At 35.9% G+C, this 25,986-nt stretch overlaps 1 protein-coding gene across 6 annotated transcripts in view; it reads left to right on the top strand.

Annotated features, from left to right (window-relative positions):
* LIPI (lipase I) overlaps positions 1-25,986 on the top strand; it is a 68,555-nt gene that overhangs the window by 34,627 nt on the left and 7,942 nt on the right. For 5 of the 6 annotated variants that reach the window (XM_082624691.1, XM_082624688.1, XM_082624689.1 and 2 more), the window contains 2 exons: positions 6,712-6,823; positions 16,852-17,028. The exons of the other annotated variant lie outside the window; for it this stretch is intronic. In XM_082624691.1, coding sequence (XP_082480817.1) covers positions 6,712-6,823; positions 16,852-17,028 — 289 coding nt within the window. The remainder of the gene's footprint in view (positions 1-6,711; positions 6,824-16,851; positions 17,029-25,986) is intronic. 6 annotated transcript variants of the gene reach the window in all.

Below are 25,986 nucleotides of genomic sequence, written 5' to 3'. Positions count from 1 at the left end.
CTCCCTAACAACATACACAAAAATAAGCTCAAAATGGATTAAAGACCTAAATGTAAGGCCAGACACTATCAAACTCTTAGAGGAAAACATACGCAGAACACTCTATGACATGAATCACAGCAAGATCCTTTTTGACCCACCTCCTAGAGAAATGGAAATAAAGACAAAAATAAACACATGGGACCTAATGAAACTTCAAAGCTTTTGCACAGCAAAGGAAACCATAAACAAGACCAAAAGACAACCCTCAGAATGGGAGAAAATATTTGCAAATGAAGCAACTGACAAAGGATTAATCTCCAAAATTTATAAGCAGCTCATGCAGCTCAATAACAAAAAAACAAACAACCCAATCCAAAAATGGGCAGAAGACCTAAATAGACATTTCTCCACAGAAGATATACAGACTGCCAACAAACACATGAAAGGATGCTCAACATCTTTACTCATTAGAGAAATGCAAATCAAAACTACAATGAGATATCATCTCACACCAGTCAGAATGGCCATCATCAAAAAATCTAGAAACAATAAATGCTGGAGAGGGTGTGGAAAAAAGGGTACACTCTTGCACTGCTGGTGGGAATGTGAATTGGTACAGCCGCTATGGAGAACGGTATGGAGGTTCCTTAAAAAACTACAAATAGAACTACCGTATGACCCAGCAATCCCACTACTGGGCATATACCCTGAGAAAACCATAATTCAAAAAGAGACATGTACCAAAATGTTCATAGCAGCCCTATTTACAATAGCCCGGAGATGGAAACAACCTAAGTGTCCATCATCAGATGAATGGATAAAGAAGATGTGGCACATATATACAATGGAATATTACTCAGCTATAAAAAGAAATGAAATTGAGCTATTTGTAATGAGGTGGATAGACCTAGAGTCTGTCATACAGAGTGAAGTAAGTCAGAAAGAGAAAGACAAATACTGTATGCTAACACATATATATGGAATTTAAGAAAAAATAATGTCATGAAGAACATAGGGGTAAGACAGGAATAAAGACACAGACCTACTAGAGAATGGACTTGAGGATATGGGGAGGGGGAAGGGTAAGCTGTGACAAAGTGAAAGAGCGGCATGGACATATATACACTACCAAACGTAAGGTAGATAGCTAGTGGGAAGCAGCTGCATAGCACAGGGAGATCAGCTCGGTGCTTTGGGACCGCCTGGAGGGGTGGGATAGGGAGGGTGGGAGGGAGTCGCAAAAGGGAGGGGATATGGAAACATATGTATATGTATAACTGATTAAATTTGTTATAAGGCAAAAAATTAAAAAATAATAATAATAAAAAATAAATAAAGAAAAAAAATAAAAAAATAAAATAGACTCTTATTATTTTAAAATATTTTAGGTCAGTTATTGCAGATGTTTTGCAGTCAAAGTTATTATCAATTTTTAAGATACTCTTTATACATTTGTGATGTGCCCTGTCATTCAGAATTGGGCTCATCCATTTTTTAATTTAAAATTTTTATTGAATTAAATTTAGATTCACATGCAGATATAAGAAATAATGCAGAGGGATCCTGTGTACAATTTATTCAGTTTTCTTCATGGTAAAATTTTGTAACACTATAGAATAAATGCAATATCATTACCACATGATATTGATATTGCTAGAATCCATCCATTTTATTTATATTTCCTCACTGGTGTGTGTGTGTGTGTGTGTGTGTGTGTGTGTGTTTAGCTCTGTACAACTTAATCATCATATAGGGCTTTGTATCTATCACCACAGTGAAGATATTGGACAGTTCCATCACTACCAGACCCCTTGGGTGGCACTTTTATAGCCATATATACCAGCTTCTTGTCCTGTTGTTTCTAATCCCTGACATCCATTAATATACTCCTAAAATTTTGTCATTTTGAAAATGTTATATAAAGGGAATCGTTCACTATGTGACCTTTTAATTGGCCTTTTTAAAGTCAGCATGATTCTCTGAAGGTTCATCCAGCATGTAACAATAACTCATTCCGTTTTATTGCTGAGTAGTATTCCACAGTATGTATGTACTGAAGTTTGTTTAATCATTCATCTCTTGTAGGACATTAGGCACGTGTTTAGATTTGGCTATTATGTTTAAAGTTGCTATGGATATTTGTATAAAAGTTTTTGTGTGAATTTAGGTTATCATTTCTCTGTTAGAAAGGCCCAGGAATACAAATGCTGGGTCAGAAGTTAATTGTACATTTAACCTTATAAGAAATTGAGAAAGTGTTTTTCAGTGTGGCTGACCATTTTACATTACCTGCAGCAAAGTATGAGTGATCAAATGAGTGATTTCTTACTAGCATTTGGTGGTGTCATTATTTTAAAAAATTATCCTTCCTGATAGGTATATAGTGATGCCTTGTTGAGGTATTAATCTTTGTTGCCTTAATGGCTTAAAAGATTGTGTATCTTCTCTGTATATCCTCTTTGGTGAAATGTGTGTTTGTGTCTTTTGCTCATTTTCCAATTGGATTTTTTTTAACTATTGAGTTTTGAGGATTCTTTATATATTTTTGATAATAGTCCTTGTTTCCTTGTTTAAGATTTGGTCTGCAATTATTTTTTCCCAGTCTGAAACTTGACTGTCTTTTCATCTTCTTCACAAGGGCTTTCACAAGTGCAAAAGTGTTTACTTTTGATGAGGTCTAATTTATCATGTTTTCCTTTCATGGACTGTGCTTTCGGTATCTAAGAACTCTTTGCTGAGCCTTAGGTCCTGAAGATTTTCACCCCAAATTTTTTTCTAACAGTTTTATAGTTCTATGTGTTCCTTTAAACATAGACAACCTTGTTTTAAATTTATATTGAAAAGTACATACCCTAGAATATCTAAAATAATCATTGCCAAGAAGAATAAAGAAGAAATAATCAATTTGACCTTTCTTCTGTATCACATCTCTTTTTCTGATTCTCTTCTTCTGTTTTCCTCTTCTACCTTTAAGGGTTTGTGATTACAGTCTTTGGGACTGCATTGGGCCTACTTGGATAATTCAAGATAATCTCTCTATTTTAAGGGCAGCTGATTAGCAACCTTAATTCCATTTGAGATCTTAATTATCCTTTGCCATTTCAGGTAACATATTCACAGTTCCAGAGATTAGGGCACGGACATATTTGGGGGGGTCTACCACAATTATAATATGCATATGTGAGTTTTCACAGTTTACTGGTATCAACATTTACCACGTCAAGTGAAATGTGGGAACTTCACTTCCATTTAGGTTATTTTACATTCTCCACTTTTATATATCATTGTCTTGAGTATTGGATCATGTGATAATTTTTATTTCAAGTATCAAATATGATGTATAAATTCACAAGGATAAGGGTAATTTATTGTACATACCCATATTTCTTATCTTCCCATTATTATCTTTTTGTTTCTGATACTCCAAGATTATTTATTTCATCAATTCCTCTGTGTTCCTTCTTACAATATTTAAGAATGGGTCTGTTAAAGAGAGATACTTTAAGTTTTTCTTTGTCTGAGAATGTCTTTATTTCTCCTTTATTCTCAAAGGATAGTTTTTCTGGGTATAAGATTTAGAGTTGAGTTCCTTCTTTTAGCACTTGAAAAATGCTGTGTCACTTCCTTTTGGCTTCTGTGGTTTCACATGAGAAATCCATTGTAACTCAATTTCGTGTTCTCCTGTAGATAACACATCATTTCTCTTTGGCTGCTTTCAAGAGGTTTTTCTTTGTTTCTAGTTTTCTGAAGTTTAATTGTAATTCTTTTGTTATACTCCCACAGGCTCCTGAGGTTCTGTCCATTTTTTTTCTCAGTCTGTTTTCTCTCTGTTTTCAGGTTGAGTTTCAGGCAGATCGATCTGTTCTCCAGTTCACTGATTTCTATCCTCTTTCATTTCCACTCTGCTATTGAGACTATCCAGTGAGTTCTGTATCCATTATGGTATTTGTCATTTATGTAATGTCTACTTTATTTTCTTTTATAGCTTCTATTTCTTGGTTGAGATTTTTCTATTCCTTCATTTTTTTTCAAGAGACTCTGACTTTGAAGCATTTTTATGACAGTTCCTTTAAAATCCTTGTCAGATAATCCCAGCCTCTGATTCATTTCAGAGCTGGCATTAGTTGATTGTCTTTTCTCACCAGAGTTGTAATTTTCTTTGTTCTTGGTATAATGGGTAATTTTCAATCACATCTTGGACATTTTCTCTATGTGACGATTTGAGTCCTGTTTAAATCTTCTATTTTAACAGGAGTTACATTGTTTAGGTTTTGGCTTTATGTATTCTGAGGCTGTGAGTTTTAGCTACATAAAGCTTCAGGATTATCATATTTTCCTGGTGATTTGCTTTACTTTGCTCTTTTTTTTTTTTGCTTCATAAATAAAAATGCATTATTTTTTGCCTAACAGACTATTTTATCAGATTTTATCACAACAACAATTTGTCTCATAGAGCCTTCGAACCTTGTGTCTTCTTTTCTATCCTCAATATTATATTCAGTAGTATTTTATTTCACTTATTTAACAATAAACAATTATTATGAATATTATCATTAATCAAATGCTCACTTATATTTACCAATTTCAGTTTTCTACATTTTATCTTGTCCTTTCCTCCCTTCCCAACTCCTTCCTTTGGGATTTAATTTCTACCTTGCTAAAATAGATCCTTAATGACTTTTCACTAAGTAATGTCTCTCAGTTTGTTTGTTTGTTTCCTTGAAAATGTCCTTATCTTTTTCTTACTCTGGAATGTAAATTTAGTCCAGAATAGAATTCTATATTGAGAGTTTTTTTCATTGAGTACTTTGAAGATATTAATTCTCTCATTTTAAGATAATTTTTTTCATTTATTAGCAGTCTAATTGTTCCCTGCAGATAATCTATATTTTTCTTCTGGTTAAACTTATGTATGTATATATGTATTTATTTATCCATCTATTAATTTATGCATGATTTGTTGTTATTTTCTAGTCTCAGTGGTCAGTTCAAGTCTCTATTAAAGGAAAAAATATTTGTGTTATTTCAAAATAAAGATTCATGTCACATTTTAACAGAAAACTCTCATCAGTCTGCTCTTCTTCAAAATTCTCCCTTCAGAACAGGTTGGATTTTGTTTTTTCCAGAATTTAGGTACCATAATACTGGAGGATTTTTCATGTAAATTTTTGGAGGTCCTTAACCAATGGGGACTTGTAAATTTAAATTCTGTGTTACCTGGAGTTTTATTTAGTCTTAAGGAATTTATTTTTCCACTTAAGGCCCATACACAACCAGTAGAAAGAATTTTTCAAGTTTCTCTTACAATGACAAATCAGAGAGCCTGACTGTGCAATGTTTCTCACTATAGCTCCATCACTTAGTGTTGTCTCCTGCTGTAGCATGGAAATTGACACTTCATCCTTTGTCTCCATGCTACACCCAGTTCTCAAGTCCCGTGCAGATCCAGGGCTTCAGTTCTTCTTAAGCCTTGCCTTTAATTTCTCTTCATTGCTGTCTCCTGATATTTTCTCTTCCTTCAGCTGAGCTTGGTCATGTTTTCGATTTACACCCAGAATTTCTATACACTTATAGCAGGAGGCAGGCTTATTATGTAACATCTCAATATATCATACTGCCAGGAATCATCTGAGCAAGTATGAGCACCCACTTTTTTGGGTGAGGGGACCAAAGTATTTTATCTAAAGCTGGGCAGTCACTTCAAAGTAAGAAGTGTTCCTTTATGTCTTTTGTGTTAGCAATTGATGAGGGTCAGTTATAAATCCATTACCTTATTTGAGGTAGTACTAAGCATCTGGCATAGGCAAGAAGTTACTCTGGGCTGTTTAGTAGCAACATTTAATGGCTAGCATGCACAATTTTTGTATATATGTATTTCACAAGAAAAGTTCATCTATCCCATGTTCTGTTTATATACATTGTCTTCCAAGAGTTTTGCACAATACTGGGAAAATTCACGGAGAGTAAGAACTTTCTGTGTAGACCAGACAATATCGGGTATAGGGATGAGTTCAGCATCTTTGCCTCTGAAAGATATATCAATTTTTTTGTACGGGCATTTTGAAAAATAACTACTATGAGCTCACTCTATATAGAACTGTCTAATTTTACAGTCATTCCAAAACAGCCAGTGAAATTGGGAATTATATTTGTCAAGCAAATTTAGCTAGGACTATTAATCAGATAGTTAAGGAACCTTATCATATTTACCTTAGATGTGCTATTGATAGAGAAAAATTGTTTAATTGACCTAAATTCTGATATTTTTCGATTGCAGACAAGTTAGTATTTACTAATTATTTGAGCAACTTTTCACCATACCCGTGACTGGCAAGCTTTTATTCCTCATTTTCAAGACCAGTTAAAAATTAACAAGAGGGAATTCCCCTGGTAGTCCAGTGGCTAAGACTACGTGCTCCCAATGCAGGGGGCCTGGTTTGATCCCTGGTCAAGGAACTAAGAGTTCGCAACTAAGAGTTTGCATACCGCAACTAAAGATCCCGCAGGCCACATGCCACAATCAAGACCCGGCACAGCTGAATAAATAAATATTAAAAAAAGATTAACAAGAGGTAAAATATATTACTTATGTACCAAATGAGTGCCTCTCTATATTATTTGCAGATATTATATATGTCTAGATTACATAAATATATATTTACATGCATATCTGCACCAAAACAAAGTTAAAAAATAACATGAATTGCATTCCATATTTTTGTTTTGTAGCCTATTATTTTGTTCTCAGTATAATTGTTCTGGATAAAACAATGAAGGATGGCTGTATTACATTTAAATTATTAAACCAACTTGGGATGGTTGAAGAGCCAAGGCTCTATGAGTAAGTATAATTTAGTATATTTTTGTTTTGTAAAATATGTTTTCTCGAGCTTTTGGAGGATAATCTAAATAGTATACATTTTCTATGCAGTGAGTCTTAAACTGTTAAATATTAAATGGATCTCTGGTGTCATATTCTAATTCATTCATTCTATGGAGGGAGACGCCGAATTTGAAAGAAACTAAATAACTTGTTCATGTGATAGATATAGCTACTACAAGAGTTAGAAGAAGAGAAGAAACTTTCCACCTAATTTTGAACACTGATAGAATGCATTGTAATAACTAATAATATCACCCCATAATATTTTATTACTTTAAATTGCTTAGAATTGTGTATATATGTATATACCCATGCACACATATATGTATGATTCATCACATATTCTTATCAGACACATGCTTCATTAGCTTTTGAATTCACTTATTCAACAAGTGTTATTCAGAACCAACCAAACGTATTCAGGCATTTCACCAAATGATGGGGATCCAAACTGAAATAGCAATGTTACCGTGCTCAAGGAGGTCACAGAATCCTGGAGGAGACTAATGCATAATTACAGCTCTGAGTAATAAGTTTTATAGTAGCAGAACACTTATGTGCTATGGGAGTACAGAGGAAGAAACAAGGAAGCATTTGAAAGGGTGGTATTGCAGTCAGGGAATGGGAGATGGTGTTTTCAAAGGCATGGATAGGAAAGTACGTGAGTTCATTAACAGCACAGATTGCAGTCCTAGAGCAGTTGTTTCAAACTTGTTCAGAAGGCAAACAAACCGTGAGTCTTGCTTTCCTTTACAAGAATCATGTTCTATGCAGAACACCATGAAATACTGATGCATTTTTATTCAAACACTTGATTAGTGCATTTTTCATGAACAATGTAAAATATAAAACCCATACGCATGGTAAATCTACCCATTTAAGCCTGGCCAATGGCTTTCTTGTTTTTCTATTAATAATTCTTTGCTAATAAATTTAAACATGCTTTAGGATTTTAACCCTTTTAGATGCCAGGGAAGTCAGAGATTTTTAAATGATCTTTTATTTCCCTTTTCAAAATTAGAAAAGGAATTTTTTTGCTGTAGAAAATGTGTTATACAGTAGAAAGTGAGAATAATCTATAATTACATTGTCCAGGGATATTCACATTTACTATTTGGTTTATAAACATTCCTCTTTTTCTTCCTCCCCCTCCTCTTCCTTCTCCTTCTCTTCCACCTTCATCTCTTCCTTTTCCTCCTCTTTCTTCTTCTTCTACATGCCCCTGCACATGCATGCATTATTTTTTTACTTAGCAAAATTAGGATCATTTTGCAAATGTTTTCTGCATTCTGATTTTTATACTGAATGCTATAGTGTGCTCACTTTTTCTGTGTCACTAAAAATCACTTACACATCATAATAGGATGCCAAATATATTAATATGCCAATATAGGATTTTAAACAGAGAGTGTCAATATTGTGTATTCAGGGTAGAATGACTTCCCAGATGGATGAGTAATGGGGAGATTAGTGTGGAACAAGTCCAGAGTGGTTGCTATTGTAATAATTTATATGAAAGATAATGGAGGCTTGGATCGAGTCACTGGAAGTGGGTTTTTAGGATTTAGAGTAGATTTGTTTTTGTGATTAATTAAACTTGTGAAAGTGAAGGGAAAAAACCCAATCTGGAGTGACTTTGAGTTTTAAGCTTGGCGACTATTTGAATTATGGTGCCATTTACTGAGCTAGGAGATACATGGAGATGAGCCAATTTAATCATTAAATAAAATTTCTTGAACTGTACTAGAAATTAAGGACAAAATTTAGGGAAAATTAGATTTCTGTCCTTGCATAATTTTTGTCTAGTGAGCAGTTTGCAAATACATAATACAAATAAAATGATGTTCATCATTCCTGTTTTCAAACAATATTTAATGAATATCTATATTGAGCGAGGCACTGTATTACGTGCTGAATATACTATGATGAGGAAAACAGACATGATCCTACCCTCATTAAATTTACAGTCTAATGAGGGATATAAAATAAATAATTATTAAAAAATGTAAATAAAAATCTGTGAAAAATGTCTTGAGGCAAATTATAGTATGTATGGGAACATAAAATAGGGAATGTGAAATAGTTAGTGGGGTCACTAAAACTTTCTCTAAGGCCTTTTTATATTACTTGAGACCAAAATGAAGAGCAGGAGTTAGTCACTCTGCTGCATTCTGGGCAGAGGGGCCAACAAAGGCAAAACTCCTGAAGCAGGAGAAAGTATAGTCCATTTTTGGAGCTGAAGGAAATTTATTATGTCTGAGAATAGAGGCAGGGAAAGGAAGAGAATGATGAGAGAGGTAGAAAACACTTAGATTTTGTAGGAATTAGAACCTGGAGGACATGTTCAAGGATTTCTATTTTATTCACTGGGCAAGTGAAAACCAATGAAGTGTTAGAGCTGGGGCAGTCTGGTTGGAGCCAGGACTGGATTATTATTTTGGAAAAGCAATTTAACCACAGTTGATTGGAGAGGGAAAAGACAGCATGCTGTTGCATAAAGACCAGGAACAATGGTGCCCTGAGATAAAGTGTTTACAGTGGAAATGGAAAAATGAGGATGAGGATGGATTCAAAGCAGGTTCAGGTTATTTCATAGACAGTCAGCAGGCACATGGGATAGATTAGATGTAGGAGTTAAAGAGAGGATGGGGGGACCTTCAAGATGGCAGAGGAGTTAGACGTGGAGATCACCTTCCTCCCCACAAATACATCACAAATACATCTACATGTGGAACAACTCCTACAGAACACCTACTGAACACTGGCAGAAGACCTCAGACTTCCCAAAAGGCAAGAAAATCCCCACGTACCTGGCCATGTGGCTGACAGGGTCCACATGCCTGGCCATGTGGCTGACAGGGTCTTGGTGCTCCAGCCTGGTGTCAGACTTGAGCCTCTGAGGCGGGAGAGCTGAGTTCAGGACACTGGACCACCAGACACCTCCCAGCCCCACGTAATATCAATTGGTGAGACCTCTCCTAGAGATCTCCGACTCAATGCTAAGATCCAGCTCCACCCAATGGCAAGCAAGCTGCAGTGCTGGAGGCTCCATGCCAAACAACTAGCAAGGCAAGAACACAACCCCACCCATTAGCAGAGAGCCTGCCTAAAATCATACTAAGTTCACAGACAGCCCAAAACACACCACCAGACATGGCCCTGCTCACTAGAAAGACAAGGTATGGCATCACCCACCAGAACACAAGCAGTCCCCTCTACCAGAAAGCCTACACAAGCCACTGAACCAACCTCACCCACTGGGGCAGACACCAAAAACAACGAGAACTACAAACATGCAGCCTGCAAACAGGAGACTCCAAACACAGTAAGTTAAACAAAATGAGAAGACAGAAATATGCATAGGATGAAGGAGCAAGATAAAAACCCAACAGACCAAACAAATGAAGAGGAAAGATGCAGTCTACCTGAAAAAGAATTCAGAGTAATGATAGGAAAGATGATGCAAAATCTTGGAAATAGAATGGAGAAAATACAAAAAACGTTTAACAAGGACCTAGAAGAACGAAAGAGCAAACAAATGATGAACAGCACAATAAGTGAAATTAAAAATTCTCTAGAAGGAATCAATAGCAGAATAACGGAAGCAGAAGAATGGATAAGTGACCTGGAAGATAAAATAGTGGAAATAACTAATGCAGAGCAGAATAAAGAAAAAAGAATGAAAAGAATTGAGGACAGTCTCAGAGACCTCTGGGACAACATTAAATGCACCAATATTCTAATTACAGGGGTCCCAGAAAAGAATAGAAAAAGAAAGGGTCTGAGAAAATATTTGAAGGGATTATAGTTAAAAATTTCCCTAACATGGGAAAGGAAATAGTCAATCAAGTCCAGGAAGTGCAGAGAGTCCCATACAGGATAAATCCAAGGAGAAACACACCAAGGCACATATTAATCAAACTATCAAAAATTAAATACAAAGAAAAAATATGAAAAGCAGCAGGGGGAAAGCAACAAATAACATACAAGGGAATCCCCATAAGGTTAACAGCTGAACTTTCAGCAGACAGAAGGGAGTGGCAGGGCATATGTAAAGTGATGAAAGGGAAAAACCTACAATCAAGATTACTCTACCCAACAAGGATCTCATTCAGATTCGATGGAGAAATTAAAAACTTTACAGACAAGCAAAAGCTAAGAGAATTCAGTACCACCAAACCAGCTTTACAACAAATGCTAAGGGAACTTCTCTAGTCAGGAAACACAAGAGAAGGAAAAGACCTACAATAACAAACCCAAAACAATTAAGAAAATGGTAATAGGAACATACATATCGATAATTACCTTAAATGGAAATAGATTAAATGCTCCAACCAAAAGACATAGACTGGCTGAATAGATTCAAAAACAAGACCTATATATATGCTGCCTACAAGAGACCCACTTCAGACCTAGGGACACATACAGACAGAAAGTGAGGGGATGGAGAAAGATATTCCATGCAAATGGAAATCAGAAGAAAGCTGGAGTAGCAATTCTCATACCAGACAAAACAGGCTTTAAAATAAACACTATTACAAGAGACAAAGAAGGACACTACATAATGATCAAGGGATCAATCCAAAGAGAAGATATAACAATTGTAAATATTTATGCACCCAACATAGGAGGACCTTAATATATAAGGCAAATGCTAACAGCCATAAAAGGGGAAATTGATGGTAACACAATAATATTATGGGACCTTAACACCCCACTTTCACCAATGGACAGATCATGCAAGATGAAAATAAATAAGGAAACACAAGCTTTAAATGACACATTAGACAAGATGCACTTAATTGATATTTATAGGACATTCCATCCAAAAACAACAGAATACACATTCTTCTCAAGTGCTCCTGGAACATTCTCCAGAATAAATCATATCTTGTATCACAAATCAAGCCTTGGTAAATTTAAGAAAATTGAAATTGTATCAAGTATCTTTTCCAACCACAATGCTATGAGACTAGATATCAATTACAGGAAAAAAATGTAAAAAATACAAACACATGGAGGTTAAACAATACACTATACTAAACAACCAAGAGATCACTGAAGAAATCAAAGAGGAAAACAAAAAATACCTAGAAACAAATGACAAAACACGACAACCCAAAACCTCTGGGATGCAGCAAAAGCAGTTGTAAGAGGGAAGTTTATAGCAATGCAATCCTCCTCAAGAAAAAAGAAACATGGCAAATAAAAAACCTAAACTTACACCTAAAGCAATTAGAGAAACAAGAACCAAAGAACCCCAAAGTTAGCAGAAGGAAAGAAATCATAAAGATCAGATCAGAAATAAATTAAAAACAAATGAAAGAAAGAATACCAAAGATCAATAAAATTAAAAGCTGGTTCTTTGAGAAGATAAACAAAATTGATCAACCATTAGCCAGACTCATCAAGAAAACAAGGGAGAAGACTCAAATCTACAGAATTAGAAATGAAAGAGGAGAAGTAACAAATGACACTGCAAAAATACAAAGGATCATAAGAGATTACTACAAGCAACTATATGCCAATAAAATGGACAACCTGGAAGAAATGGACAAATTCTTAGAAAAGCACAACCTTCCGAGACTGAACCAGGAAGAAATAGAAAATATAAACTGACCAATCACAAGCACTGAAATTGAAACTGTGATTAAAAATCTTCCAACAAACAAAAGCCCAGGACAAGATGGCTTCACAGGCAAATTCTATCAAACATTTAGATACAAGCTAACACCTATCCTTCTCAAACTCTTCCAAAATATAGCAGAGGGAGGAAATCTCACAAACTCGTTCTACAAGGTCACCATCACCCTGATACCAAAACCAGACAAAGATGTCATAAAAAAAGAAAAGTACAGAGGAATATCACTGATGAACACAGATGCAAAAATTCTCAACAAAATACTAGCAAACAGAATCCAACAGCACATTAAAAGGATCATACACCATGATCAAGTAGGATTTACCCCAGGAATGCAAGGATTCTTCAATATATGCAAATCAATCATTGTGATATACCATATTAATGAATTGAAGGATAAAAACCATATGATCATGCCAATAGACACAGAAAAAGCTGACAGAATTCAACACCCATTTATGATAAAAACTCTCCAGAGTGTAGGCATAGAGGGAGCTGACCTCAACATAAGAAAGGCCATATATGACAAACCCACAGCCAACATTGTTCTCAATGGTGAAAAACTGAAACCATTTCCACTAAGATCAGGAACAAGACAAATTGCCCACTCTCACCACTATTAGTCAACATAGGTTTGGAAGTTTTAGCCACAGGAATCAGAGAAGAAAAAGAAATAAAAGGAATCCAAATCAGAAAAGAAGAAGTAAAACTGTCACTGTTTTCAAATTACATGATACTATACATAGAGAATTGTAAAGATGCTACCAGAAAACTACTAGAGCTAATCAATGAATTTGGTAAAGTAGCATGATACAAAATCAATGCACAGAAATCTCTTGCATTCCTTACACTAATGACAAAAAATATGAAAGAAGTTAAGGAAACACTCCCATTTACCAATGCAACAAAAAAGAATAAAATACCTAGATATAAACCTATCTAAGGAGACAAAAGACCTGTATGCAGAAAACTATAAGACACTGATGAAAGAAATTAAAGACGATACAAATAGATGGAGAGATATACTGTGTTCTTGGATTGGAAGAATCAACATTGTGAAAATTACTATACTACCCAAAGCAATCTACAGATTCAATGCAATCCCTATCAAACTACCACTGGCATTTTTCAAAGAACTAGAACAAAAAATCTTAAAATTTGTATGGAGACGCAAAAGACCCCAGATAGCCAAAGCAATCTTGAGAAAGAAAAATGGAGCTGGAGCAAGCAGGCTCCCTGACTTCAGACTAAACTACAAAGCTACAGTAAACAAGTCAGTATGGTACTGGCACAAAAACAGAAATATTGATCAATTGAACAGGATAGAAAGCTCAGAGATAAGCCTACACACATATGGTCACCTTATCTTTGATGAAGGAGGAAAGAATTTACAATGAAGAAAAGACAGCCTCTTCAATGGGTGGTGCTGGGAAAACTGGACAGTTTAAAAGAGTGAAATTAGAACACTCCCTAACACCATACACAAAAATAAACTCCAAATGGATTAAAGACCTAAATGTAAGTCCAGACACTATAAAACTCTTAGAGGAAATCATAGGCAGAACACTCTATGACATAAATCACAGCAAGATCCTTTTTGACCCACCTCCTAGAGAAATGGAAATAAAACCAAAAATAAACAAATGGGACCTAATGAAACTTCAAAGATTTTGCACAGCAAAGGAAACCATAAACAGGACGAAAAGACTACCCTCAGAATGGGAGAAGATATTTGCAAATGAAGCAACTGACAAAGGATTAATCTCCAAAATATACAAGCAGCTCATTTAGCTCAATATCAAAAAACCAAATAACCCAATCCAAAAATGGGCAGGAGACCTAAATGGGCATTTTTCCTAAGAAGATATACAGATTTCCAACAAACACATGAAAGGATGCTCAACATCACTAATCATTAGAGAAATGCAAATCAAAACTACAATGAGGTATCACCTCACACCAGTCAGAATAGCCATTATAAAAAACTCTACAAATAATAAATGCTGGAGATGGTGTGGAGAAAAGGGAACCCTCTTGCATTGTTGGTGGGAATGTAAACTGATACAGCCACTGTGGAGAACAGTATGGAGGTTCCTTAAAAAACTAAAACTAGAACTACCATATGACCCAGCAATCCCACTACTGGGCATATACCCTGAGAAAACCATAATTCAAAAAGAGTCATGTACTACAATATTCATTGCAGCACTATTTACAACAGCCAGGACATGGAAGCAACCCAAGTGTCCATCGACAGATGAATGGGTAAAGAATATGTGGCACATATATACAATGGAATATTACTCAGCCATAAAAAGAAACGAAATTGAGTTATTTGTAGTGAGGTGGGTGGACCTAGAGTCTGTCATACAGAGTGAAGTAAGTCAGAAAGAGAAAGACAAATACCGTATGCTAACACATATACAAGGAATCTAAAAAAAAGAAGGTTCTGATGAACCTAGGGGCAGGACATGAATAAATACACAGACGTAGAGAAGGGACTTGAGGACACAGGAAGGGGGAAGGATAAGCTGGGACGAAGTGAGAGAGTAGCATTGACATATATACACTACCAAATGTAAAACAGATAGGTAGTGGGAAGCACCTGCATAGCACAGGGAGATCAGCTCGGTGCTTTGTGACCACCTAGAGGGGTGGTATAAGGAGGGTGGGAGGGAGACGCAAGATGGAGGGGATATGGGGATATATGTATGCATATGGCTGACTCACTTAATTACACAGCAGAAACTAACACAACATTGTAAAGCAACTATACTACAATAAAGATGCTAAAAAAATTTAATTAAAAAATAAAGAGAGGATGATCTCAAGGGCAAAGCCTAGTTTTCTGGCTTGGGTAATAGATAGTGGTGCCATTTAAAATTATAAGAAAATTTCTAAGTTTTAGGGCAGCAGTGTCCAACCTTTTTGGCACCAGGGACCAGTTTTGTGGAAAACACTTTTTCCAAGGACTGCTTGGGCACGGGGGGAGTTCAGCCGGTAATGCTAGCGATGGTTCAGGTGGTAACGTGAGCGATGGGGAGCAGCAGATGAAGCTTCACTAGCTCGGCTGCCATTCACCTCCTGCTGTGTGGCCTGGTTCCTAACAGGTCATGGACTGGTACTGGCTTACAGCCCGGGGGTTGCAGACCCTGTTTTAGGGTTTTTGTTTTTCTTTTTTGGTGAGAGGTGAGTGTTGGGAAAGATGTCATTAAATTTGAACTTAGTGACCTTTAGGCATCCTTGAGATATCCAAGTAGACATGGTGAATAACAGCAGGTATATGTGTCTGGGTCTCATCAGACAGGGCTCAGCTGGGGGCAGAGGCTTGGTGGAGCACACAGTTGGTATTTGGAACCAGTGGAGCAGATGTGAGTTTTGGGGGGAAGACAACATGTTGCCATCTGGATATGTTGACTCTGAAGTATCTCTGAGAAATCTAGATAAGATCTTGGACAGAAATTAGAGATATGACCAATGACATTATATTCTGTGAAAGAGGAGGTAGTCACTCTGCCACAAGGGAGCAGGGATGGGTTTTGAGGGGATTGACAACAACCTTTTTTGGATCTAGATGCTGTGGGAGAATCAAAAGGAGAAGAAAGCAGGGACAAATACAAGATGGCAGAAGGGCTGGGTGTCCCGCTGGTTGCTTTTCAGCTATTCTATGTGTGATAGTTGCCTTTGCTCAAGTCAGTCATTGTTGCCTCAAAGGAAGAAGTTAGTTCAACAGATTTTTTTGTTTCCTTTCCTCTTGTTTTTCTTTCCCTTTCCTTCTCTTCTCTCCTTCCTTCATCCCCTTCCATCCTTTCCTTTGTATCTTCCACCCACCTCCGTCCCTTCCCCCTTCCCTTTCTTTCCTCCTCCTCCTCTTTCTTACCTTTCTCCTCCTCCTCATACTCCTTTGCTGTTTCCTTTGGAGTCAGGCAGACCCATGAAGTGATAAAGTGGCACAGAACAACAAAGGATCACTATCTGAGGGCTCAGTCTATCCAAAGAATGGCAATAGTTGTTCAGGGGCCTATAAGAAGAAGCAAAATGTGACTTCTCTAATCTTAGTAATATGTACAATCTAGATACCAAGTTGGAAAGACAAGATGTCCCATTTTTTCTCAGAAAAGTTTTCTCAAAATATTTGAATGTGGGGATATATATATTATTATTTTATTTTGTTTTTAATTACTGTTTAAATTATTTTAATAAATACTTTACCACGTATTTTATTGTTTGGCCTTTTCCCTATAATATTGGTATTTCTATCTAATGTTTATAAGATTGTATTGATTTTGAAGTTGTATTACATTTTGTAGTACTAATATGATGAGATATGAAATTTTCTCTTTAGGAAGAACAGATTATTTTATAAACTTCAAGAATTCAAGATTCTTGCTCAGTTTTTAAATGATGTTGTAAATATTTCAAGCATTAGTTTGGCATATTTTCAGAGCTCAAGTCAGCAATGTTCCACATGCAAATACACTATTCAGCGTCTCAAGTTAAAATCACTTACATATCCAGAAAGGTAAGAAAACTAAATTTTGATTTCAATGTTATCTTTTAAACTTGAAAATATTGCTTTGCTAGGGAATGGTTTAAAAATTCATGTATTCGAATATCTGTTTATTGTATTAAAATAAATAAAATTAAAATATCGTATTTTATATAAATGTTGGAATATCTAAAAGATACAAAAATTTTTTTTGGCTTAGATGAGATTTATTTTGGAATTACATTACCCAAGCAAACAAAAAACACATACAGTCATTTCATGAGACACAATAAACATGAAAAAAGTGAGACAAATGTCTGCCTTAGAACTTTATCATCATTTCAATGGGTTTCTGATTGCTAGAAATCTCTCTTCTTTGGTTGACTGCAACACTTTCTCTTTATCTCTGTTTATGTTCCTGTATTTATATACTTGATTTCCCAATTACCTTTTTGTGAATGTCAAACACAGTAAATAAGAATTTCTGGAGAATAAAAATAATAAGTGGTAAGCATATGCATTTAGATGATGTCTACTTCAACAAAGGAGAACTGGGAAAATTCTTTGAAGTATGTTATTTTGTAAACTTTTGGTATGAGAATATTTAGTCATTCAAAAGTCAGTGAGTGGGGACTTCCCTGGTGGCACAGTAGTTGAGTCTGCCTGCCAATGCAGAGGACACAGGGTTCAAACCCTGTCCGGGAGGATCCCACATGCCACAGAGCAACTAAGCCCATGCACCACAGCTACTGAGCCCGAGCACCTCAACTACTGAAGCCCGTGGGCCTAGAGCCCATGCTCCGCAACAAGAGAAGCCACCACAATGAGAAGCCCGCACACCACAACGAAGAGTAGACCCAGCTCACCACAACTAGAGAAAGCCCGCACACAGCAATGAAGATCCAGCACAGCCAAAAAATTTAAAAAAAAAAAATATTAAAATAATGTCATTGTAATGGAGAGACAACAAGGGGTAATTATAATTTTGCCTTTGACTGAAATACTTACAAAAATACCAAAATATATGGACATTTTCAGTTAGGAACATTAGCAAAACCATTCCCTACCAAAGTATATCAGAGAGAGAAACAGAAAGCTTTGGGGGGGGTCATGTTTAAAGGACTAGAGCTGCAAGATTCTTAATTTTCAATGGATCTCTCTATCTATTATTTTAACAATGAAAACCTATGCTAAATATAAGAATAGAAACTGTAGAACTGCAAATAGAACTTTGTAGTCCTCAAAAAATAGATTTTAAAGAGGTCATGGTTGTTGCACTATCTCCTCCATTAATACCTCTCTGAGCCTCAGGATGCTGAGGATGAATAAAGAAGTGTAGTTGTTATAGTTTTACATGCTCTGTTTCTGGCACTTAAATGTAAAGAATTTATATTGTTCTGGAATATAGTCTTCTCCCTGTATATCATAACTGGAAAGAGAAACAAAAGAGTTTCTTCCTCAGTCTAGAAGAAGCATATGCTGTAAGTCGTGGCCAGGCATTAGCTAGAATCTTTGTATATAAAACAGCACATGAGCTCACTATGAGAAAGAGAAATTTAGTTCCATACATCTGTACAGTAAAAGGAACCAAGGATAATGTACAGATGGGCAAGTGCCAGAGCTAGATACTCATCTCTCATTGTTCAAGCAGAGGTGAACAGGAAAAAAACACAACAACAAAATGGTGCCTAATTCAGCATCAGCAACATAAGAAAGATCCAACAATCAAGATTGAGAAATAAGGTTGACTTTTTAAAAGATTTATTACAGGAAATTTCACAAAGAATTGCTTGGTGTTCTCAATAATATTTAAGGAAACAGTAATCCGTGAAGGAACAAGTGAAGAGCAAGATGATCAAGCAACTGACTGTGATTAAATGGAACTGACAGAGTTAAGAAACTAAGGTCAACATCAAATTTAGTGTCAACATTAAAAATAAGAAAGAGTAGAATTATAATGTAGAAAACTCATTTTTTTTTTTTTTTTTTTTTTTTGCGGTATGCGGGCCTCTCACTGTTGTGGCCTCTCCCGTTGTGGAGCACAGGCTCCGGACACACAGGCTCAGTGGCCATGGCTCATGGGCCTAGCCGCTCCGTGGCATGTGGGATCTTCCCGGACCGGGGCACAAACCTGTGTCCCTTGCATCGGCAGGTGGACTCCCAACCACTGCGCCACCAGGGAAGCCCTAGAAAACTCGTTTTTAATAACCTACAGAATAAGGTAATATAATAGAGAAGATTGAGGAATAATTTTGGGGGAAAATAATTAAAATGCAAAAATATAGATACCTAGTATTGCTGAAGAGGAGACAACAGAAGAAGTAACTACAGATATGATAAAAGGAATCTCTCAACTGAAGATCATACAGATCTCAAATGGATAGAATGAACTAAGAACCAGGAAACTAAAAGAGAGCAACATTCAGAGCCACTCATATATTTTATTTTTAAGATTGAGTGATAAGTATAGAATTCTTCAAGTATTCAAAGACTTCTTCATGGAATGGAAGATTTAATGCTGTAGCAGTGGCAATTCTTATTAAACTCGCCTGTAAGTTTAACATGACTCCCATCAAAATCTCCAGAAGAGATGGCTTAGCTCTTCCTAATTAACTTGGAATAACAAATTATTGAGATGAGCCAAGAAAATTTGAATAATGAGAGTCGTGTTTATAACTTTAACTATGAAACAGAAAAGCAAATTCCAAAACAGCAATAATTTTAAAAATTTGATACTGGCAGCAGAATATATACGCATTTAAGGGAGTAAAAGGAAAACTCCAAAACGTAATTTTGTAGATGATGTGAATAACCTTTCAAGTAATGACACAAGAATAAATGACAACTGAAAAAGAGTTTAATGTCTTAATTATAACATATTCAAAATTAGTTATAGATATAGTAACATATTAAATATAAAACAGTAAGGAGAAAACATAGGCAAATGTTTATGTATGCAGAATAATGAAAGCCAAGACAGAGAAACTAAATGGAAAATATTAATCAATTTGCCTCCATACAAATTAAAAAAATAAAATCTGTACGTCACAAACATTATTAACAAAAACAAAATAAGAAAACTTTTATAATGTGTGGGATATAGAATGGCTTTACATTATTTATATATTAATACATTTTACAAAAATACAGAAAGACACATCTCAGTTAAAACACAGAGAAACATCTTTTTAGTTGCCTTAGTCAAAAAACCTGTGTTCAGCATAGACGTCTTTTTCTGTCACAGTCCACAGCCAATCATAAAAACTTTTGCCCCTACCTTCTAAACATATCCAGTATTCAACCACAGTCTCAATAAAAGCCAAAGCCCTCACAATGGTTTACAAATCCAACCTGACTTGGGGGCTACACCTCCACTTTCCCATACCTCTTTGACCTCAGCTTTTCCTTCACTGAACTGGCTCTTTAGATCCAGCATTGCAGGCCTCCTTGCTGTTCCTTGAACATACCAGGCAGGGTCTTTCTTAGAACCTTTGCACTGGCTGTTTCCTCTGCCTGAAAATTTCCTTCCCTAGAAGGCTAACTGTCTCTTCAGGATTTTGCTCAGATGTCATTTTTTTCAAAATAGCAATCCTACCACTCCTGATCTCCCTGACCTTGCTCGTTTTGTTTGTTTTGTTTTTCCTCATAGGACTTATAGGTAGTATACTACATACTTATTTATTATGTATGTTGTTTATTATTATTTATTATTCTCCAGAATAGATCATATCTTGGATCACAAATCAAGCCTTGGTAAATTTAAGAAAATTGAAATCATGTCAAGTATCTTTTCTGACCACAACACTATGAGACTAGATATCAATTACAGGAAAAATATGTAAAACATACAAACACATGGAGACTAAACAATACACTACTTAGTAACCAAGAGATCACCAAAGAAATCAAAGAGGAAATCAAAAAATACCTAGAAACAAATGACAATGAAAACACGACAACCCAAAACCTATGGGATGCAGTAAAAGCAGTTCTAACAGGGAAGTTTATAGCAATACAATCCTACCTTAAAAAACAAGAAACATCTCAAATAAACAACCTAACCTTACACCTGAAGCAATTAGAGAAAGAAGAACCAAAAAACCCCAAAGTTAGCAGAAGGAAAGAAATCATAAAGATTTAAAAAGGAGAAGACTCAAATCAATAGAATTATAAATGAAAAAGAAGAAGTAACAATTGATGCTGCAGAAGTACAAAGGACCATGAGAGATTACTACAAGCAACTCTATGCCAAAAAAATGGGCAACCTGGAAGAAATGGACAAATTCTTAGAAAAGCACAACTTTCCGAGACTGAACCAGGAAGAAAATATAAACAGACGAATCAAAAGCACTGAAATTGAAACTGTGATTAAAAATCTTCCAACAAACAAAAGCCCAAGACCAGATGGCTTCCCAGGTGAATTCTGTGAAACATTTAGAGAAGAGCTAACACCTATCCTTCTCAAACTCTTCCAAAATATAGCAGAGGGAGGAACACTCCCAAACACATTCTACGAGGCCACTATCACCCTGATACCAAAAGCAGACAAAGATGTCACAAAGAAAGAAAACTACAGGCCAATATCACTAATGAACATAGATGCAAAAATCCTCAACAAAATACTAGCAAACAGAATCCAACAGCATATTAAAAGGATCATACACCATGATCAAGTGGGTTGATCCCAGGAATGCAAAGATTCTTCAGTATATGCAAATAAATCAATGTGATACACTACATTAACAAATTGAAGGAGAAAAAACATATGATCATCTCAATAGATGCAGAAAAAGCTTTTGACAAAATTCCACACCAGTTTATGATAAAAACCCTCCAGAAAGTAGGCATAGAGGGAACTTTCCTCAACATAATAAAGGCCATATATGACAAACCCACAGCCAACATAGTCCTCAATGGTGAAAAACTGAAACCACTTCCACTGAGATCAGGAAAAAGATAAGGGTGCCCATTCTCACCACTATTATTCAGCATCATTTTGGAAGTTTTAGCCACAGCAATCATAGGAGAAAAAGAAAAGGAATTCAAATCAGAAAAGAAGAGGTAAAGCCGTCATTCTTTGCAGATGACATGATACTATACATAGAGAATCGTAAAGATGCTACCAGAAAACTACTAGAGCTAATCAATGAATTTGGTCAAGTTGCAGGATACAAAATTAATGCACAGAAATCTCTTGCATTCCTATACACTAATGATGAAAAATCTGGAAGTGAAATTAAGGAAATACTCCCATTTACCACTGCAACAAAAAGAATAAAATACCTAGGAATAAACCTACCTAAGGAGACAAAAGACCTGTATGCAGAAACTATAAGACACTGATGAAAGGAATTAAAGATGATAATAGAGAGATATACCATGTTCTTGGATTGGAAGAATCAACATTGTGAAAATAACTATACTACCCAAAGCAATCTACAGATTCAATGCAATCCCTATCAAATTACCAATGGCATTTTTCACAGAACTAGTACAAAAAATTTCACAATTTGTATGGAAAGAGAAAATACCCCAAATAGCCAGAGCAATCTTGAGAAAGAGAAACAGAGCTGGAGGAATCAGGCTCCCTCACTTCAGACTATACTACAGAGTAATAGTAATCAAGACAGTATGGTACTGGCACAGAAACAGAAATATAGATCAATGGAACAGGATAGAAAGCCCAGAGATAAACCCATGCACATATAGTCACCTTATTTTTGATAAAGAAGGCAAGAATATACAATGGAGAAAACACAGCATCTTCAATAAGGTGTGCTGCGACAACTGGACAGCTACATGTAAAAGAATGAAATTAGAACACTCCCTAACACCACATACAAAAATAAACTCAAAATGGATTAAGACCTAAATGTAAGGCCAGACACAATAAAACTCTTAGAGGAAAACATAGACAGAACACTCTATGACATAAATGACAGCAAGATCCTTTTTGACCCACCTCCTAGAGAAATGAAATAAAAACAAAAACAAATGGGACCTAATGAAACTTAAATGCGTTTGCACAGCAAAGGAAACCATAAACAAGACCAAAAGACAACCCTCAGAAAATATTTGCAAATGAAACAACTGACAAAGGATTCATGTCCAAAATTTACAAGCAGCGCATGCAGCTCAATATGAAAAAAACAACCCAATCCCCAAATGGGCAGAAGACCTAAATTTCTCCAAAGACATTTCTCCAAGGAAGATATACAGATGCCAACAAACACATGAAAGAATGCTCAACATCATTAATCATTAGAGAAATGCAAATCAAAACTACAATGAGATATCATCTCACACCAGTCAGAATGGCCATCATCAGAAAATCTAGAAACAATAAATGCTGGAGAGGGTGTGGAGAAAAGGGAACCCTCTTGCACTGTTGGTGGGAATGTAAATTGATGCAGCCACTATGGAGAACAGTATGGACGTTCGTTAAAAAACTAAAAGTAGAACTACCGTACGACCCAGCAATCCCCCTACTGGGCATATACCTTGAGAAAACCGTAATTCAAAAGAGTCATGCACCACATTGTTCATTGCAGCTCTATTTACATTAGCCAGGACATGGAAACAACCTAAGTGTCCATCAGCACAGATGAATGGATAAAGAAGATGTGGCACATATATACAGTGGAATACTCAGCCATAAAAAGAAACAAAATTGAGTTATTTGTAGTGAGGTGGATGGAACCAGGGGCTGTCATACAGAGTGAAGTAAGTTAGAAAGAGAAAAACAAATACCATATGCTAACACATATATATGGAATCTAAAAGAAAAAATAAATGGTCATAAAGAACCTAGGGGTAGGACGGGAATAAAGATGCAGACCTAATAGAGAATGGACTTGAGGACACAGGGAGGGGGAAGGGTAAGCTAGGATGAAGTGAGAGAGTGGCATGGATATATATACACTACCAAAGGCAAAATAGATAGCTAGGGGGAAGCAGCCGCATAGCACAGGGAGATCAGCTCGGTGCTTTGTGACCACCTAGAGTGGTGGGATAGGGAGGGTGGGAGGGAGGGAGTCACAAGAGGGAAGAGATATGGGGATATATGTATATGTATAGCTAATTCACTTTGTTATAAAGCAGAAACTAACAACACCATTGTAAAGCAATTATACTCCAATAAAGATGTTAAAAAAAAAGATGTGGAAGGGGTGTGTGTGTGTGTGTGTGTGTGTGTGTGTGTGTGATGGAATATTATTCAGCCACAGGGAAGAAGACATCCAGCAGTTTGTGACAACATGGATGAGTCTTGGGCACCCTATGCTAAGTAATTTGTCAGAGAGAGAAAGAGAAATACTGTATGATATCACATGTGGAAGCTAAAAAAGCTGAACTTATAGACACAGAGACTAGAATGGTCGTTAACTAGAGCGTGGGAAGTGGAGGAAAAGAGATGTTGGTCAAAAAGTACAAGCTTCCAGTTATAAGATGAATAAGTTCTGGGGAACTAATGTACAGCTGAGTGATTATAGTTAACAGGTATTGTATTATATACTTGAAAGTTGCTAATACAGTAGATCTTAAATGTTCTCACCACACACTAAATGGTAGTTATGTGATGTGATGCATGTGTTAGCTAACACTATGATGGCAATAGGTACTATGATAGGGAACTATCATACCTACCTGATTCCAAGTTCACACCCCTCAGGGGGAAGAAAAAGTTTTAAGGTCCCACTGCATCTCACAGATTTTGATTGGGCAAGTCCATATCTTTGAACCTCACACTGTGCTTGGGGAATTATATTCTTCTGATTGGCCAGGGAAATAAGTTCTTTCAGTGTTTTATGCTTAACTCTGAGACAAGATGGGATCAAGTTCATCCAAAGTTTATAGATTTAGAGTGGGGTAAAGAATGATGGGAGTAATATTGCCTGAAAGGGATAGATGCTTGGTGGCAAAAATAACAGACCACTACAGAGAGACTGAAAATATTTTGATAAGTCAGCAAAACATTAATTAAACATTGATTGTCTGGCTTGTAATCTATCTTACTAAAGTTAAATATTGATTTAACTAAAAAATATAATTCTGACTGGCTGACACAATTAACTTGTGAATGAAAGCAATAAATGAATAGCTGCTAGAGCACTCAAATTCAGATCTTTCAGAGTCTGGATACTTCAAACAATTTGGGGGTAAGTTAGGTTTTTTAAATAGGTATGTTTATAGTTCTGCATGACTATAATGTAATTTTGACCGACAAGACAATGTGAGATTAAACATTGAAGTAACTCCTCAAATAATTTACTCCAGTATCATGAGGGTTTATGTATAAATTTAGACGTTTGTCTTTTTTCAAATTAATTAAACATCTCAATCTATAATTTTGTAGCTTTGGCCTGTATGCTTTACTTACTTCATGGTAACTTCTCTTGTTAATTTAGTATTTCATTTCATTAAATAGTTTCAAGATTCTTTTGAAAATATTATACATGAAGCTTAGATTTAATGAGGGTAAGTATTTGGTTAAGAACAGCCAAAGAACTGTCTTTAGAGAGTAACCTCAGAAAACCAATTTACAGTCATACTATTTGTGCTGAAGTCATTAACACTTCATTTTTTGTCTTTTAAACTGCCCGGTTAAAAGGCCAAGGGTACTTTGGGAGAATGTGGGGATTGGAACGCTAGAATTGTGAAGGGCATTTAAAGGTAACAATTTTGGCAAAACTGTTTTACATTTTTATGGAGTTTGCTCACTCATTCTGAAGCCTGTCCCCCATTTTCACTATCCACAGCCCATTTTCTCGGGGGTCCTCAAATGGTGCTGTAGGTCTGTGTAATCTTGAGAGGTGACACAGATAAAGAACTCCAAACAATGTCAACAGTGTGAATAGCCAATGTGTGTTTCTATATGTAATGTAAACTATGCCTCATATAAGAATAAGGTTTTAGGACGACTGGAAATGAGCTTTTGTATACCATTAAAGTATTGAACAAAAAGGTTACTATACCTAAATATTTTTAGAAATT

The sequence above is a fragment of the Mesoplodon mirus genome (genome assembly GCF_964341445.2).
Source record: "Mesoplodon mirus genome assembly, chromosome: 6".
Lineage (NCBI taxonomy): Eukaryota > Metazoa > Chordata > Mammalia > Artiodactyla > Ziphiidae > Mesoplodon > Mesoplodon mirus.
Note: the sequence above shows the minus strand (reverse complement) of the source record. Positions and strands in the feature narration are given on the sequence as shown.